The 16,718-nt window shown below is 44.1% G+C and overlaps 1 protein-coding gene across 1 annotated transcript in view; it reads left to right on the top strand.

The window, feature by feature from the left end:
- LOC116609558 (lysine-specific histone demethylase 1B-like) overlaps positions 1-16,718 on the top strand; it is a 29,795-nt gene that overhangs the window by 10,119 nt on the left and 2,958 nt on the right. The window contains exons 9-19 of the mRNA XM_032370349.2: positions 3,503-3,670; positions 8,660-8,734; positions 9,943-10,077; positions 10,785-10,956; positions 11,604-11,662; positions 11,987-12,187; positions 12,558-12,632; positions 14,047-14,163; positions 14,597-14,722; positions 15,516-15,647; positions 16,366-16,518. Coding sequence (XP_032226240.2) covers positions 3,503-3,670; positions 8,660-8,734; positions 9,943-10,077; positions 10,785-10,956; positions 11,604-11,662; positions 11,987-12,187; positions 12,558-12,632; positions 14,047-14,163; positions 14,597-14,722; positions 15,516-15,647; positions 16,366-16,518 — 1,413 coding nt within the window. The remainder of the gene's footprint in view (positions 1-3,502; positions 3,671-8,659; positions 8,735-9,942; positions 10,078-10,784; positions 10,957-11,603; positions 11,663-11,986; positions 12,188-12,557; positions 12,633-14,046; positions 14,164-14,596; positions 14,723-15,515; positions 15,648-16,365; positions 16,519-16,718) is intronic.

Genomic DNA, 16,718 nt, shown 5'->3' with positions numbered 1-16,718 from the left:
TTCTTCCAAGCAGCGTATCAATCAAGCTACCAAGTGTTCGTCACCTTTAGTATCATGGATAACTTATTGCAAGCAGCGTATCAATCAAGCTACCAAGTGTTCGTCTCCTTTAATGTCATCGATGACTTTTTTCAAGCAGTAAAAATGCGCGCGCACTCACCATGAAAGCTTAGAAAAGCGCGCGCTGCACTCTGGTACTTGAGGTAGGTTTCTTTGGTTATGCGCGCACAAACTTATAGCTGGAATGGCCTATTCACCTGTAACAGCGTGGAAGCATCATATATTTTTTTAGAAAACATACAAAGGTGTGGCTGACTAATTCTTTTCACTCAGCTTTTGCTATAATGCCTCGTGCGTCGTGCGTGGACGCTTTCTACTGCTGTGGCAGTACTTTATCTGCTAAAACTCCCGTGCTTGTTGATCTTATGACGCTGTTTTTGTTGTATTCATCTTAAAGCTGTCGGTCACGAGACTTTATCAAGATGTGTCATTAAACTGATCTGTCCGCTTCTGTTTAGTCTCTCCGACACGTATACCTCTTCGAAGCCACCATCTTGCCCGCCCATGCCCACAGAGCACCATTCTTTGGAGCTCACGCCTAAACTCCTGATGGCACATTGTATATAGGAACGGTGTCGCCATGCTTCCAGCTTCAAACACGTACCAAGCCACCTTGTAACACTCGTACGGGAAGTATGGACCACCTGTGATCAAATCCGCGAAGACGACGGCAAAGCAAATGGAGAGTCTCACCGAAAATACTAAAACAACGAGGGCGAGTATTCTGGTCGTCCTGAGCTCGGTCGCATTGACTTGAGAGCTCGACATTCTCTCCTGGTGTGTCCGTACGAAACGCCAGATTTTGTAATAAAAGACGGCGATTAAAATCCATGGAGCAAGCGCAAAAGCAAGGGCGAGTATTGCTATGTGATAAAAGTTCGCATCCGCAAAGTTGAATAGACACACCTCTAAGGCAGGGTGGAACTTGAACCCCGGCGTCACCACGAAGGATGCTACTACCAAACAAGTGACAGCGCAAGAGACGATGATAGTGGCGATTGTGAACTTCTTTGTGTACCATTTATGGTATAGATCTCGACGTATCATAAGGAAGTATCGACTTGCAGCTATAAGGGTGAAAAGTAAGACCATCTCCATGCTGTAGGCGATAATGGCAAAACCCTCGACGTGACAGAGAGCTCCCCCAAGGCCCCATCTCCCGGTCACCGTTACATAGCACGTGGCGACTATAGGGAACCAGAACATAAGAACTTCGGCTGCTGCAAGAGTGAGAACGTAAAGGTTCGCTGTCACGCGCAGACGCGGGTTTTTGTACGCTGCCAGAAGAACCATCGCGTTCCCGATCAGAGAGACTGCCGCTATCAGAAACGCAAGGACGCCAGTGGTAGCTACCACTGGAAGGTCTCTGGATGCTAACCTCTCTGCGAACTCCTTTTCCATCGTGTATTTTATCGCAATAGTGTTATTGCTGCTTAAGTTCATAGAAATGATTTATTCCACCTCGACAAGAGAGGCTGCGGTTATTAGAAGAATCAGCTTGTAATAACCACGACCAGGATTTCTCTATCTGTAAGCCTTTCAGCGGAACTGTTTTTCATCGTTTAATTTTATCGCTTTAGTTTTCTTTCTCTTGGACTGGGACATAGATTTCTTGCTTCTAGCCTTTGAGCGAACCCGTCTTTCATCGTTCATTTCATCGCAAAAGTTGTTGTTCTTGGAAAATTCTTAGAATTTCCCTCATTTATGAAGCCGCCATCACTTGTACTTACAGAGCTGTGGTCCTGACCTCGAGCAGTTGCATGAATAGTTTCTGATATAACAGGTATCACGCTCAAACGTGGGCGCGCTCGCGCTCTGCTTCCTTGATCTATTTCTCATGTTTGTTTTCACAAAGGCCAGCCTCTAACTATCCTGGAGTGCTAATATGTTTTGAGCGGGACAGGTGCTGGTCTGATTTCTGCTGTTTCCATTCAATGAATAGAAGCATTCACTTGATATTAGTAGTTAATGGATTGTGGAATTCGATTTTGTTTAAGGTGTTATCATCCAAGTCCAGTTTTTTAACTTGACACCACATCGGTAAAGCTAAGTTTAAAAGCGACGTTCTATTAATCACGAACTCCAGTTGTGTGCCAGTTACACAAGATGGTTTATTTCTTGATTTTTTACGCGGTGTTGCATTAGAGCAAATGCAGATGCACGATGCTTTTTCATTTAGAATATCTATTTTAAGAAATCGTTGTCATTGCTAGCTGCCGTCAAGACCAACAGCTGTTTCTGGTTTTAATATTTTCTAAGTATAAAGATAACAATAAGAATTGTATGATTTATCCATTTTTTACTGCCATTTGGCAATTGCTATTTCCACTGCTAACGTATTTTGAATGAGATTTCAAATAAAAAGTGCGACTATAATTTTACACGTCAGTAAAACATACATGGTATAATGATTTCTCTCCTGACCATATCAATTGATGAGATTATTGCTTTTTCCTTAAATAAACAAAAAATCAATTATCGGAAGTGCCTCATTTATTTAATATCCTCGTCTACTTACAATCTAATTTAACATTTTAGCGTTTAATCAGGGAATAAATTGATTATAAAAATTGTTTCTTTTCCCAGCACTCTTTTTTATTACTTCTATCTGAAGACTTGCTCAGTCGGTCAGAGCCGATAGCTGTCGCGTCTTGCTTTCAACTACAATCTTTTATTTATATAAACATTTAATTTTTATTTGAAGCTGGGTCGTTCTTAGTTTTGGAGCATTTTAAGGCTGATAATGTTCTTATAAGTTATAGCATATGGCACGAGGGGAATTAAGTGATTAAATGTCCCCGCAACCGAGGGATGATTAGTGATGACAAGTCATCCCGAGGTTGAGGAGACATTTAATTACTAAATTCCCCGAGATGCCATGCTATATCTTTGTAATACCATGATCACCGAGGAAATAAACTCGCAACTACGACTAATGTTAGGCTGGATGAGCGAATACGGTTCAATGGATCAGGGCATTGCATACGCATGGTTCTTTTTATCACTCTAGAGACCACCACATTTTCACGAACAATTCTTAAATCAAACATATTTGATTTACATAGTTGCTCTACATATCTACAGTTTAGTTCCTGCGCATATTATGAAGCTGCCTTCTTTTTGTTTCTCTTGGAAATTAGAAGACAAGCGGGAATTCCCGTGGTACGGGATGATCTAGCGGGAAACCTGGGAAATGTCGGGGTGTCGCGCATGCTCTTCTAAACCTCGTCCTTCTGTGCGGTATGCAAGATTTTCTTTTTTCTGTGGTATTGCGGTATTTTCAAAAATTTTGTGCGGTATTGCGGTAATTAGACCCCCCAGCCCCCCCCCCCCCCCCCTATCAATAGACCCTTTATCTTTGCTACGTCTATCATAGCTGTTGTACTCGCGCTTATTGTGATTGTGCCTTGCCTCATATAAGAAGTGACCATCTTGATTGCAGGCGCCGCTGACGATGGAGAAGGTGTCCCGTCACGTGATCACTCGAGGGCTTGCGAGGATCCCGTTACTACACGAGGCCCAGTCCATTCTCCACTTCCTCTCCTTGAGGGGGTTCGTAAATCACGGGATTGTTGATTATATACCGTCTGCTCTGCCTTCTCAGTGCAAGGTAAGCAGGGAATACACAATACGCCTATTACCAAGTCACAGAAAGCATCCATTTCCATCGGCTTACTCAACCAAGTAACTGAGATACTATAAAATATTGTTGCTCGAGTTTTGGATTTCCATTCACCGTTAAATTTTCAAATGAGAAATCAGCTCAAACGCGAGATGTACATTTCACTACCCAAATAAATCCACTCGAATCACTAGGAATTTTGAGCTATTTTACAGTGAAACGGCTTCATTTTATTTCCATACCATAATCTATTTATAATGATATTTTTCAAATGATTAGGTTTCAAATCTACAGTGTCACTCGGTTATAGTTGTTGTGGTTTTATTGTTTCAGGGCGTGGTAGTAGTTGTTGTGGTTTTATTGTTTCAGGGCGTGGTAGTAGTTGTTGTGGTTGTATTGTTCCAGGGCACGGTAGTAGTTGTTGTGGTTTTATTGTTTCAGGGCACGGTAGTAGTTGTTGTGGTGGTATTGTTTCAGGGCACGGTAGTAGTTGTTGTGGTTGTATTGTTTCAGGGCACGGTAGTAGTTGTTGTGGTTGTATTGTTTCAGGGCACGGTAGTAGTTGTTGTGGTGGTATTGTTTCAGGGCACGGTAGTAGTTGTTGTGGTGGTAAGGTTCTAGGGCACGGTAGTAGTTGTTGTGGTGGTAAGGTTCTAGGGCACGGTAGTAGTTGTTGTGGTGGTAAGGTTCTAGGGCACGGTAGTAGTTGTTGTGGTTTTATTGTTCCAGGGCATGGTAGTAGTTGTTGTGGTTTTATTGTTCCAGAACACGGTAGTAGTTGTTGTTCCAGGGGACGGTAGTAGTAGTTGTTGTTGTTCCAGGGGACGGTAGTAGTTGTTGTTGTTCCAGGGGACGGTAGTAGTTGTTGTTGTTCCAGGGGACGGTAGTAGTTGTTGTTGTTCCAGGGGACGGTAGTAGTTGTTGTTGTTGTTCCAGGGGACGGTAGTAGTTGTTGTTGTTGTTTCAGGGGACGGTAGTAGTTGTTGTTGTTCCAGGGGACGGTAGTAGTTGTTGTTGTTGTTCCAGGGGACGGTAGTAGTAGTTGTTGTTGTTCCAGGGGACGGTAGTAGTTGTTGTTGTTGTTCCAGGGGACGGTAGTAGTTGTTGTTGTTGTTCCAGGGGACGGTAGTAGTTGTTGTTGTTGTTCCAGGGGACGGTAGTAGTTGTTGTTGTTCCAGGGGACGGTAGTAGTTGTTGTTGTTGTTCCAGGGGACGGTAGTAGTAGTTGTTGTTGTTCCAGGGGACGGTAGTAGTTGTTGTTGTTGTTCCAGGGGGCGGTAGTTGTTGTTGTTGTTCCAGGGGACGGTAATAGTTGTTGTTGTTGTTCCAGGGGACGGTAGTAGTTGTTGTTGTTGTTCCAGGGGACGGTAGTAGTTGTTGTTGTTGTTCCAGGGGACGGTAGTAGTTGTTGTTGTTGTTCCAGGGGACGGTAGTAGTTGTTGTTGTTGTTCCAGGGGACGGTAGTAGTAGTTGTTGTTGTTCCAGGGGACGGTAGTAGTTGTTGTTGTTGTTCCAGGGGACGGTAGTAGTTGTTGTTGTTGTTCCAGGGGACGGTAGTAGTTGTTGTTGTTGTTCCAGGGGGCGGTAGTAGTTGTTGTTGTTGTTCCAGGGGACGGTAGTAGTTGTTGTTGTTGTTCCAGGGGACGGTAGTAGTTGTTGTTGTTGTTCCAGGGGGCGGTAGTAGTTGTTGTTGTTGTTCCAGGGGACGGTAGTAGTTGTTGTTGTTGTTCCAGGGGACGGTAGTAGTTGTTGTTGTTGTTCCAGGGGACGGTAGTAGTTGTTGTTGTTGTTCCAGGGGACGGTAGTAGTAGTTGTTGTTGTTCCAGGGGGCGGTAGTGGTTGTTGTTGTTGTTCCAGGGGGCGGTAGTAGTTGTTGTTGTTCCAGGGGGCGGTAATAGTTGTTGTTGTTGTTCCAGGGGACGGTAGTAGTTGTTGTTGTTGTTCCAGGGGACGGTAGTAGTTGTTGTTGTTGTTCCAGGGGACGGTAGTAGTTGTTGTTGTTGTTCCAGGGGACGGTAGTAGTTGTTGTTGTTGTTCCAGGGGACGGTAGTAGTTGTTGTTGTTCCAGGGGACGGTAGTAGTGGTTGTTGTTGTTCCAGGGGATGGTAGTAGTTGTTGTTGTTGTTCCAGGGGACGGTAGTAGTAGTTGTTGTTGTTCCAGGGCATGGTAGTAGTAGTTGTTGTTCCAGGGGACGGTAGTAGTTGTTGTTGTTGTTCCAGGGGACGGTAGTAGTTGTTGTTGTTCCAGGGGACGGTAGTAGTAGTAGTTGTTCCAGGGGACGGTAGTAGTAGTAGTTGTTCCAGGGGACGGTAGTAGTTGTTGTTGTTGTTCCAGGGGACGGTAGTAGTTGTTGTTGTTGTTCCAGGGGACGGTAGTAGTAGTTGTTGTTCCAGGGGACTGTAGTTGTTGTTGTTGTTCCAGGGGACGGTAGTAGTTGTTGTTGTTCCAGGGGACGGTAGTAGTAGTAGTTGTTCCAGGGGACGGTAGTAGTAGTAGTTGTTCCAGGGGACGGTAGTAGTAGTTGTTGTTGTTCCAGGGGACTGTAGTTGTAGTTGTTGTTGTTCCAGGGCATGGTAGTAGTAGTTGTTGTTCCAGGGGACTGTAGTAGTTGTTGTTGTTCCAGGGGACTGTAGTAGTTGTTGTTGTTCCAGGGGACGGTAGTAGTAGTAGTAGTTGTTCCAGGGGACGGTAGTAGTTGTTGTTGTTGTTCCAGGGGATGGTAGTAGTTGTTGTTGTTGTTCCAGGGGACGGTAGTAGTTGTTGTTGTTGTTCCAGGGGATGGTAGTAGTTGTTGTTGTTGTTCCAGGCCACGGTAGTAGTAGTTGTTGTTGTTCCAGGGCATGGTAGTAGTAGTTGTTGTTCCAGGGGACGGTAGTAGTTGTTGTTGTTGTTCCAGGGGATGGTAGTAGTTGTTGTTGTTGTTCCAGGGGACGGTAGTAGTAGTTGTTGTTGTTCCAGGGCATGGTAGTAGTAGTTGTTGTTCCAGGGGACTGTATTTGTTGTTGTTGTTCCAGGGGACGGTAGTAGTTGTTGTTGTTCCAGGGGACGGTAGTAGTAGTAGTTGTTCCAAGGGACGGTAGTAGTAGTAGTTGTTCCAGGGGACGGTAGTAGTTGTTGTTGTTGTTCCAGGGGACGGTAGTAGTTGTTGTTGTTGTTCCAGGGGACGGTAGTAGTTGTTGTTTTTGTTCCAGGGGATGGTAGTGGTTGTTGTTGTTGTTCCAGGGGACGGTAGTAGTAGTTGTTGTTGTTCCAGGGCATGGTAGTAGTAGTTGTTGTTCCAGGGGACTGTAGTTGTTGTTGTTGTTCCAGGGGACGGTAGTAGTTGTTGTTGTTCCAGGGGACTGTAGTTGTTGTTGTTGTTCCAGGGGACGGTAGTAGTAGTAGTTGTTCCAGGGGACGGTAGTAGTTGTTGTTGTTGTTCCAGGGGACGGTAGTAGTAGTTGTTGTTGTTCCAGGGCATGGTAGTAGTAGTTGTTGTTCCAGGGGACTGTAGTAGTTGTTGTTGTTCCAGGGGACTGTAGTAGTTGTTGTTGTTCCAGGGGACGGTAGTAGTAGTAGTTGTTCCAGGGGACGGTAGTAGTAGTTGTTGTTGTTCCAGGGGACGGTAGTAGTTGTTGCTTTTGTTCCAGGGGATGGTAGTAGTTGTTGTTGTTGTTCCAGGGGACGGTAGTAGTAGTTGTTGTTGTTCCAGGGCATGGTAGTAGTAGTTGTTGTTCCAGGGGACTGTAGTTGTTGTTGTTGTTCCAGGGGACGGTAGTAGTTGTTGTTGTTCCAGGGGACTGTAGTTGTTGTTGTTGTTCCAGGGGACGGTAGTAGTAGTAGTTGTTCCAGGGGACGGTAGTAGTTGTTGTTGTTGTTCCAGGGCATGGTAGTAGTAGTTGTTGTTCCAGGGGACTGTAGTAGTTGTTGTTGTTCCAGGGGACTGTAGTAGTTGTTGTTGTTCCAGGGGACGGTAGTAGTAGTAGTTGTTCCAGGGGACGGTAGTAGTAGTTGTTGTTGTTCCAGGGGACGGTAGTAGTTGTTGTTGTTGTTCCAGGGGACGGTAGTAGTTGTTGTTGTTGTTCCAGGGGATGGTAGTAGTTGTTGTTGTTGTTCCAGGCCACGGTAGTAGTAGTTGTTGTTGTTCCAGGGCATGGTAGTAGTAGTTGTTGTTCCAGGGGACTGTAGTTGTTGTTGTTGTTCCAGGGGACGGTAGTAGTAGTAGTTGTTCCAGGGGACGGTAGTAGTAGTTGTTGTTGTTCCAGGGGACGGTAGTAGTTGTTGTTGTTGTTCCAGGGGACGGTAGTAGTTGTTGTTGTTGTTCCAGGGGATGGTAGTAGTTGTTGTTGTTGTTCCAGGCCACGGTAGTAGTAGTTGTTGTTGTTCCAGGGCATGGTAGTAGTAGTTGTTGTTCCAGGGGACTGTAGTTGTTGTTGTTGTTCCAGGGGACGGTAGTAGTTGTTGTTGTTCCAGGGGACGGTAGTAGTTGTTGTTGTTCCAGGGGACTGTAGTTGTTGTTGTTGTTCCAGGGGACGGTAGTAGTAGTAGTTGTTCCAGGGGACAGTAGTAGTTGTTGTTGTTGTTCCAAGGGACGGTAGTAGTAGTTGTTGTTTTTGTTCCAGGGGACGGTAGTAGTTGTTGTTGTTACAGGGGACGGTAGTAGTTGTTGTTGTTCCAGGGGACGCTAGTAGTTGCTGTTGTTGTTCCAGGGGACGGTAGTAGTAGTTGTTGTTGTTCCAGGGGACTGTAGTAGTTGTTGTTGTTGTTCCAGGGGACGGTAGTAGTAGTTGTTGTTGTTCCAGGGGACGGTAGTAGTTGTTGTTGTTGTTCCAGGGGACGGTAGTTGTTGTTGTTGTTGATGTTCCAGGGGACGGTAGTAGTTGTTGTTGTTGTTCCAAGGGACGGTAGTAGTTGTTGTTGTTGTTCCAGGGGACGGTAATAGTAGTTGTTGTTGTTGTTCCAGGGGACGGTAGTAGTAGTTGTTGTTGTTGTTCCAGGGGACGGTAGTAGTTGTTGGTGCTGGTGCATCTGGCCTAGCAGCTGCGCGGCATCTGAAACGCTTTGGAGTCAAGGTGAGAAGTCCGGTTTAGACGATGGTCACTTATTCTTAGTTCTAACAAAATAATGTAGTAGTTTCCCTAAAGTCCGGTTTAGACGCTGGTCACTTATTCTTAGTTCTAACAAAATAATGTAGTAGTTTCCCTAAAGTCCGGTTTAGACGATGGTCACTTATTCTTAGTTCTTACAAAATAATGTAGTAGTTTCTCTAAAGTCCGGTTTAGACAATGGCCACTTATTCTTAGTTCTAACAAAATAATGTAGTAGTTTCCCTAAAGTCCGGTTTAGACGATGGTCACTTATTCTTAGTTCTTAGAAAATAATGTAGTAGTTTCCCTAAAGTCCGGTTTAGACGAATGTTACTTATTCGTAGTACCTACAGAAGAATGTAGCAGTTTCCTTATAGTCTGGTTTAGATGATGGTTACTGATTCGTATTACCAATAGAATAATTTCCTAAAAGTCTGGTTTAGATGATGGTTACTGATTCGTATTACCAATAGAATACTTTCCTAAAAGTCTGGTTTAGATGATGGTTACTGATTCGTATTACCAAAAGAATACTTTCCTGAAAGTCTGGTTTAGATAATGGTTACTGATTCGTATTACCAATATAATAACTTGTGTTGAAATCGTTGTCATTTTCACGCTCAAGATATAAATCGGATATAAATGTTACGTCACCCTGTCCCCTTAATACGTGTTCTAATTCTAAAAGAGCCTTACATAACAATAGTGCCTTTTTTGCTATTCCCCCTGTTACGCAAGTTATGAGGCAAGATACCGTAATTATTCGAATAAGCGCCCTCCCTCAAATAAGCCCCACCGTCCCCTCCCCCTAAAAATATTTTTTTATTTAGCTCGCATTGACATTCTCACATTACAGCGATATTGTCATCTATTTATAAACAACCTAACAGCATTTTTACTGTAGTTTCAATTTACCGCAATTAAAGGTGGTTTTTCAATCGATTCAGAAGCTGGTAAGCGCTCCCTCTCCAATAAGCGCCTCTCCCTCCCCTCCCCCAAAGACCCGAAAATTTAAATAAGCGCCCGGGCGCTTATTCGAATAACGAGGGTATTGTTCTTGTTCTCGTTACGTAGGTCGAATAAAAAAGGTGGATATAAATTTCACTTGTTCATTGTCCCCCTTATGCAGGTTCAAATGCCAAGAGCGCCTGATGAGTAAATGTGTCTTATGTGCTATTGTCCCCGTTACGCAGGTTACGTTATTAGAGGCAAGAGATCGAATAGGGGGTCGTGTAAAGGATGACTTCTCTCTCGGCTGCTGCGCAGGGACTGGTGCTCAGATCCTCAACGGCTGCGTTAATAACCCCGTCTCTGTACTTTGTGAGCAGGTGAGACAAAGTCCTTTAACAGCCTCTTTCAGCCGCTTTTTTGTTATCCTAGCAAAGTATGAAAAGGCACCCATTTCCATCGGCTGATTTGGGGAAGCCAATTTGATATTTTCGATTGAATTTGCTAAATTAAGTATTAAACTTTGTTTTTTGATGGTTATTTTGACAATTTCACACTTTGTGCCTTCCAATATTAAATGATAACAATAACAAAGGCGTGGCTGACAACGGCACTTAAAGATCAACGAAACTCGCATACAAGATAGCGACATTTGGCATCTTGCTTAGCCTGCGTAGAAAGCATAAGGAAGATGATGGATAGACTCCGCGCGAAAAGTATTGAGCTGATATCGTCCCCTCTCCTTAGCGCGCGCGCCTCGTCTCCGTCTCGCTCCCCCAACCCTTTGGGTTTGAGACGCAGCCTACATTTTGGTAGGATGACAGAATGGCTGCTGGCCGACTCTTAAATGAGGCCAACCACGACGCCTTATTACGCTCCCGCACAATAACGAATGACTCAATAAATCCATTTTCATCGGTTAATTCAAGCAGATCACTGAAAAAATTCCAATCAGATATCATTAATAAAGTAGCAGACTTCAACCGTGGATGGTTATTTTGAAGATTTCTTGTATAAAATGGACTGCTTTTTTTCAATTGTATACAATAACAAGGGGTTGATCGATATTCTTTAAATGTTGTTTCAGCTTGGCTTGGCGATGCGCAATATTAGCGGTCATTGTGACCTTCTGGGCGTGTCCGGTAAGCTCGCTGATCCCGATCGCGATAGGAAGGTCGAGTTCCATTTTAACGCGCTTCTTGACGCGAACGCCGAGTGGAGGAAGGGCAAGTGTCAAGCGGATGATACACCCCTGGAAGGTAAGGCTCTCTCGCAAGCAGTCTTTAAGAAGCGCATTACTCTCTCATAAGCAGTCTTTAAGAAGCGCATTACTCTCTCATAAGCAGTCTTTAAGAAGCGCATTACTCTCTCATAAGCAGTCTTCAAGAAGCGCATTACTCTCTCACAAGCAGTCTTTAAGAAGCGCAATAATCTCTCATAAGCAGTCTTTAAGAAGCGCATTACTCTCTCTTAAGCAGTCTTTAAGAAGCGCATTACTCTCTCACAAGCAGTCTTTAAGAAGCGCATTACTCTCTCATAAGCAGTCTTTAAGAAGCGCATTACTCTCTCATAAGCAGTCTTCAAGAAGCGCATTTCTCTCTTATAAGCAGTCTTTAAGAAGCGCATCACTCTCTCGCAAGCAGTCTTTAAGAAGCGCATTACTTTCTCATAAGCAGTCTTTAAGAAGCAGAATTTTAATACTCTCTCATAAGCAGTCTTAAAAAAGCGAACTACTGTCTTGTTAGCAGGCAATCCGTATAATGGTAGGCTTAAATTTTCCCGAAAATGGGAGAATCTAAACTCGCGAATACTCTCTCTTAAACAGACAATCCTTATAATGTCAAAAGTACCATCCACCAAGCAAGTATTCTTTATCAGTCTTTCTTTACACATTTTTGTCTTACAGATAGAATACAAGAGCTGCATAAGATATTCCTGGAAGAAACAAGCCTTGAATTCAACGAGGTAATGCTCTAGTAGAGCGGACAGCAAGTCCATATTTTAATGAGCTGAGCCACGCCTTGATGTGTAAAAAAGTATCCGCTTTCCTAAGAACGTGAGACTCGCGTGCAAGCATCCTTATTCTAAAAGAACGAGTACCACCTTTTTATGTATTAAAAACGCATGAGACTGACCTTAGAAGATTTGACCCGAAACTTCTGTACCACTAGACATGATTTTATTTCAGGTTCATACAGTTTCTTATGTTTTTATACTCTCCCAAATATGGCCAAGATCACTCCTCAACTATACGAGTAGCTCTTTTATGAGAATTGTTATTTTTATCAGGAAGAGAATAAGCTGCTTCAGTTCCACCTTGGCAACCTCGAGTACTCATGTGCCGCGCCCCTTAGTCACGTGTCAGCCCTGAACTGGGACCAGAACGAGGCTTACCCACAATTCACCGGGGAGCACACCCTTCTCGTCCACGGCTTTGAGGCGCTACTAAAAGGGCTGGCCAAAGGCATGGATATCAGATATAACACAGAGGTGAGAATGCGACTTGGTAACGTGGATACAGCTTTGTGGCGCTTATAAATGGACTGGCCAAAGTGAGTATGGACATAAAATACTATTCAGAGGTGAGAATGTGATATTAGAGTGTGGATACGGCTCCTAAATGGGCTGGCCAAAGTAGTCATGGACATAAAATATTATTAAGAGGTGAGAATGTGACATAAGAGTGTGGATACGGCTTTGAGGCGCTCCTAAATGGGCTGGCCAAAGTCATGGACATCAAATATTATTCAGAGGCTCTTAAATGGGCTGGCTCATAAAATATAATTCAGAATGAGAATAAGAATTTATAATGTGTACACGGCTTTGAGGCGCCACTAAATGATGGGTTTTCTATCCCCAGGTGACGAATATAGACTATTCTGGTGAGAAGGTCTTGCTGAAAACGGCCGATGGGAACACTCAGCACTGCGATATGGTACATGCATGTTTCTGTGGAGCCTCGATTGCGATCAGTGCCAGTGATAGTCCAGACCTGGGACTCTCTTTGCGCTCGACTTTCTGGCTCGCGTGAAAGAGGGTCCAGTATTTATTGCATGCGCATGCGCGAACATGTACCAATCAGCGACCTTCACGGCAAAAGTTGAAATACGAGCGCGCGCAATAACGGACGTGCCTAAGGAGGGTCGATTCCCGCTAGACCTTGTCGAGTGCAGAGCTCCGAAAATCGATCATCGCTAAGTTGGAAAGAATGTTTTGTACATGTGAAGGAATATCAGCGAACTGCTTGGGATTTGTTTCCTATAAAAACGCGATAAAGTGTGATTGAAAATCAAATTCAAAAAAGCGCGCGCTCGTCTGAAATGACGCTATTGCCTAAAAGCGCCCGCGTAAGAAATAACGAAAACGGAAAAGCTCTTTGATTGATATATTTTCCAGACTCTAATTATCATCTGTCCTGTTCTCAGAAAAGATTGACAATCAAGTATTTACCCACGACCAAAATCAGCGTATTATTTTTGAAATAAACCCTCGCTCGTCCCTTTCGCAGCCATCTTGAACTAAGCAACCAGGCCACACCGCATATATGCGGTGTATTTTCGCGCATGCGCATGCAATAAATGCTGGACCCTCTTTCACGCGAGCCAGAATGTCGAGCGCAAAGAGAGTCCCAGGCCTGGACTATGCCAGTGACCGTAAGGGGTGTCCTGGACAACTTTATACAACGACCATCTTTGATCGCACCCTTTGATTGGTCAATGGTCCATGTGTTATTATTGGTCAGTCAGCATGCGCGCGCTCCACAAAAGTAGATTGTAATGTTTTAAAAAAACATTTCTATTGTTGCATAAATATTTTTTTTGTGTGCGTTTGTCCTCTAATAAATGCACAGAAGACGTGAACAAAAGACGTGCAACTCAACTGCGTCTCTTTGCGTACTTTTTTGTTCACGATACGCTGGCCGGGACGTAATCTGTGCAGCTTTTATTTGTTAAGTACATGGTGCTGTATGAAAGTGTGGAAAACTATTGCGAATATTTAGTTTATTAAATTTGGTAAATGAAGTATAAGTTTGTTCTTAACTGGTTCGAGATTCTCTTCACGTATGCACTTATGTCAAATAAGGTTGTACTCGGGGAATCTGTGTCATAGCCTGCAGTGCTTCATGGGTATCAAATACAAAAATAGAATAAGCGTAAATAAAAACAGACACAGGCTTAGAAAGCTTAAGAACCACTGCGGGTTACAATACATTGATTCGCGGGTGCAACCTTAAATAAAATAGGTGTGCTTGTTTTTATTTTAATTGAATAAAAATTGTGTCTGATTATGGCTCTTTAAGGCCCATGGTGACTGTCTAACATAACAGATTCCCTAATTTTCCTTCACAGATTATTGTCACGCTGCCTTTGGCTGTTCTAAAAGCTGGTAATGTCAAATTTAACCCGCCCATATCCACGACAAAGTCTCGAGCCATTGAAAAGCTGGGAGCGGGGCTTATAGAAAAGGTACGGGACCTGCTTCAATGATGGTCGGCAAATGCTTAAATTGTTTTTTGTTGTTTCTGTTTTTTTTTTTGTTTTTTTTTTTTTGTTGGGGGGATTCATCTTAAAAAGGCCCCAATAGGATAATTATCTGTTCAATTATTCTAGAAATATGAAGTCATCTGCGTTTGTTTTGTTTTTGTTTTGTTTTATTCTGTTGTTGTTGTTGTTGTTATTTTGTTGTTGTTTACGCAGATCACCGAGTTATCCTACAGTTTTTCTAGTCATATCCGAACCGTTGAATGGATGATATAGACTGTGTTGACTTGTTGTTAGTTCTACACCTTGCCTAATTCATGTAGACCATGTTGACATCTTGCCCAATAATTCGATCCCTGTACACAGGCAATGTTGACTCTTTGTAAGTAACACCTTGCTAAAAACTCTTTGTTCGCAGGTCATTATGAAATTCTCACGTAATTTCTGGAGGGGTCATCTTGGACCTGCGAACTTCTTCGGTCGCATCCCATCGGACAGTAACGCCAGAGATAGTTTCGAGATATTCTATGACTTGAATGGAGAGGTAAGTGGACAGATAGTTTCTCATATTCTATGACTTGAATGGAGAGGTAAGTGGTCAGATAGTTCGAGATATTCTATGACTTGAATGGAGAGGTAAGTGGTCAGATAGTTTCTCATATTCTATGACTTGAATGGAGAGGTAAGTGGTCAGATAGTTCGAGATATTCTATGACTTGAATGGAGAGGTAAGTGGTCAGATAGTTCGAGATATTCTATGACTTGAATGGAGAGGTAAGTGGTCAGATAGTTTCGAGATATTCTATGACTTGAATGGAGAGGTAAGTGGTCAGATAGTTCAAGATATTCTATGACTTGAATGGAGAGGTAAGTGGTCACGTAACTCTGTGGTTGGTCACATTCTGTATTTGTCGCTACAAGGTTGGCACTTTCGAGTGTACTTCTTAAAGGGTACGATGTGATTTTTTTCTAGAACTTCCGTCATTAGCTTACTGGGACAGCCGAAAAAAGGCAACAGCAATGCGTGGGTGTCGCTACTGGAAAGTGATTTTGTCTATAGTTTCCATTTTTTATAATCGTACTAAGACAGCCACACCAAAATGCGACGTGCAATGACAGGGCCATAGCCAGGGAAGGTCGAAAGAACCACCTCACTTGACTGGAAGGTCCGCTCTAATGAAGGTACCACTGCGAGCCAAGGCGAGCTACTTAAGAGAAAATGGTCCGCTAAATGGGTAAATGACCCCTCCCCCCCCCTCCTTACCCCGCTCAAGATCCTGGCTACGGGCCTGTAAATGTGATTTTGTCTATAGCTTCCGTTTATCTTTATCCATTAGGGTAGTCCAAAGAAATGCAACGTACTTATGACAGTAATGTCTGGTGAAGGAGCGAGACGAGCTCAAGGCCTGACCGACAAGGATATTATACAAGAATGTGTCGATAAGCTAAGGGCATTGTTCCCGAGTGAGGTAGGCATATAAAACTGTCGTCCGGTGTTAAGAGCAAAGGAAAGGAAGGAAGAGTCAAGAACAAAGGGAGGGATGGAGGGAGGGAGGGAGGGAGGGAGGGAGGGAGGGAGGGAGGGAGGGAGGGAGGGAGGGAGGGAGGGAGGGAGGGAGGGAGGGAGGGAGGGAGGGAGGGAGGGAGGGAGGGAGGGAGGGAGGGAGGGAGGGAGGGAGGGAGGGAGGGAGGGAGGGAGGGAGGGAGGGAGGGAGGGAGGGAGGGAGGGAGGGAGGGAGGGAGGGAGGGAGGGAGGGAGGGAGGGAGGGAGGGAGGGAGCGCTTTTGTGCAGGGGTGAAGGAAAAAAGGGGTGAGCACTTTGGAGTATATGGTGAGAAGCTTTTAAAAAGGGTCTCTATCCGAGTGAGTAGTAGTATAACATTTTTATCAAAGGGTTGTCTAAGTGTATGATGAAAAGCTTAATAGGCCGTCTCCGAGTGAGGTAGGCCTATAACAAATTCATCTAAGGTCTAGGGCTCACCCAAGACAGAGGAAGTGGGTAGAGGGTGGGGTCTTTTGGGGTGTATGATTTGCGTTGGGTTGGCGTATAACATTCTCTTCTAAGTGTGTAAGCTTTATTTAAGGCAGAGCTAGGCGGGTATAGGGTGGCCTGAAGGCCCTTGAGGACAGCCGTTTATTGATAAGGACGTTAATGTGTTTTGTTCTGATACTTACTTTGATTGCCAGAATGTGCCGCTGCCAACCAAGTACATCGTGAGCAGGTGGGGTGCTGACCCTTACGCTAGCATGGCGTACTCTTACGTGCCTGTAGGCTGCTCAGGGCAAGAGTATGACGACTTAGCACAAGACATCGATGGCAAGGTCTACTTTGCGGGGGAGGTAAGAATGAGAAAGCAAGAAGTAAAGTGTGAGGATGGGGGGGAGGGAGGTCGGGTGCTCAGTGCTCATTTGAGCCACGTGTCCTCGCGACAACAGTATACTTTGGCAACCATAGGGTTAAGACTCTTTTTAAGGAAAAAAAGTGGTATGTATTTTTGCTGATCCCCGCCCTGCGAGGTAAAATATTTTCGGGAGAGGTG

The sequence above is a fragment of the Nematostella vectensis genome, chromosome 11, assembly GCF_932526225.1.
Source record: "Nematostella vectensis chromosome 11, jaNemVect1.1, whole genome shotgun sequence".
In the NCBI taxonomy this organism is placed as follows: Eukaryota; Metazoa; Cnidaria; class Anthozoa; order Actiniaria; family Edwardsiidae; genus Nematostella; species Nematostella vectensis.
Note: the sequence above shows the minus strand (reverse complement) of the source record. Positions and strands in the feature narration are given on the sequence as shown.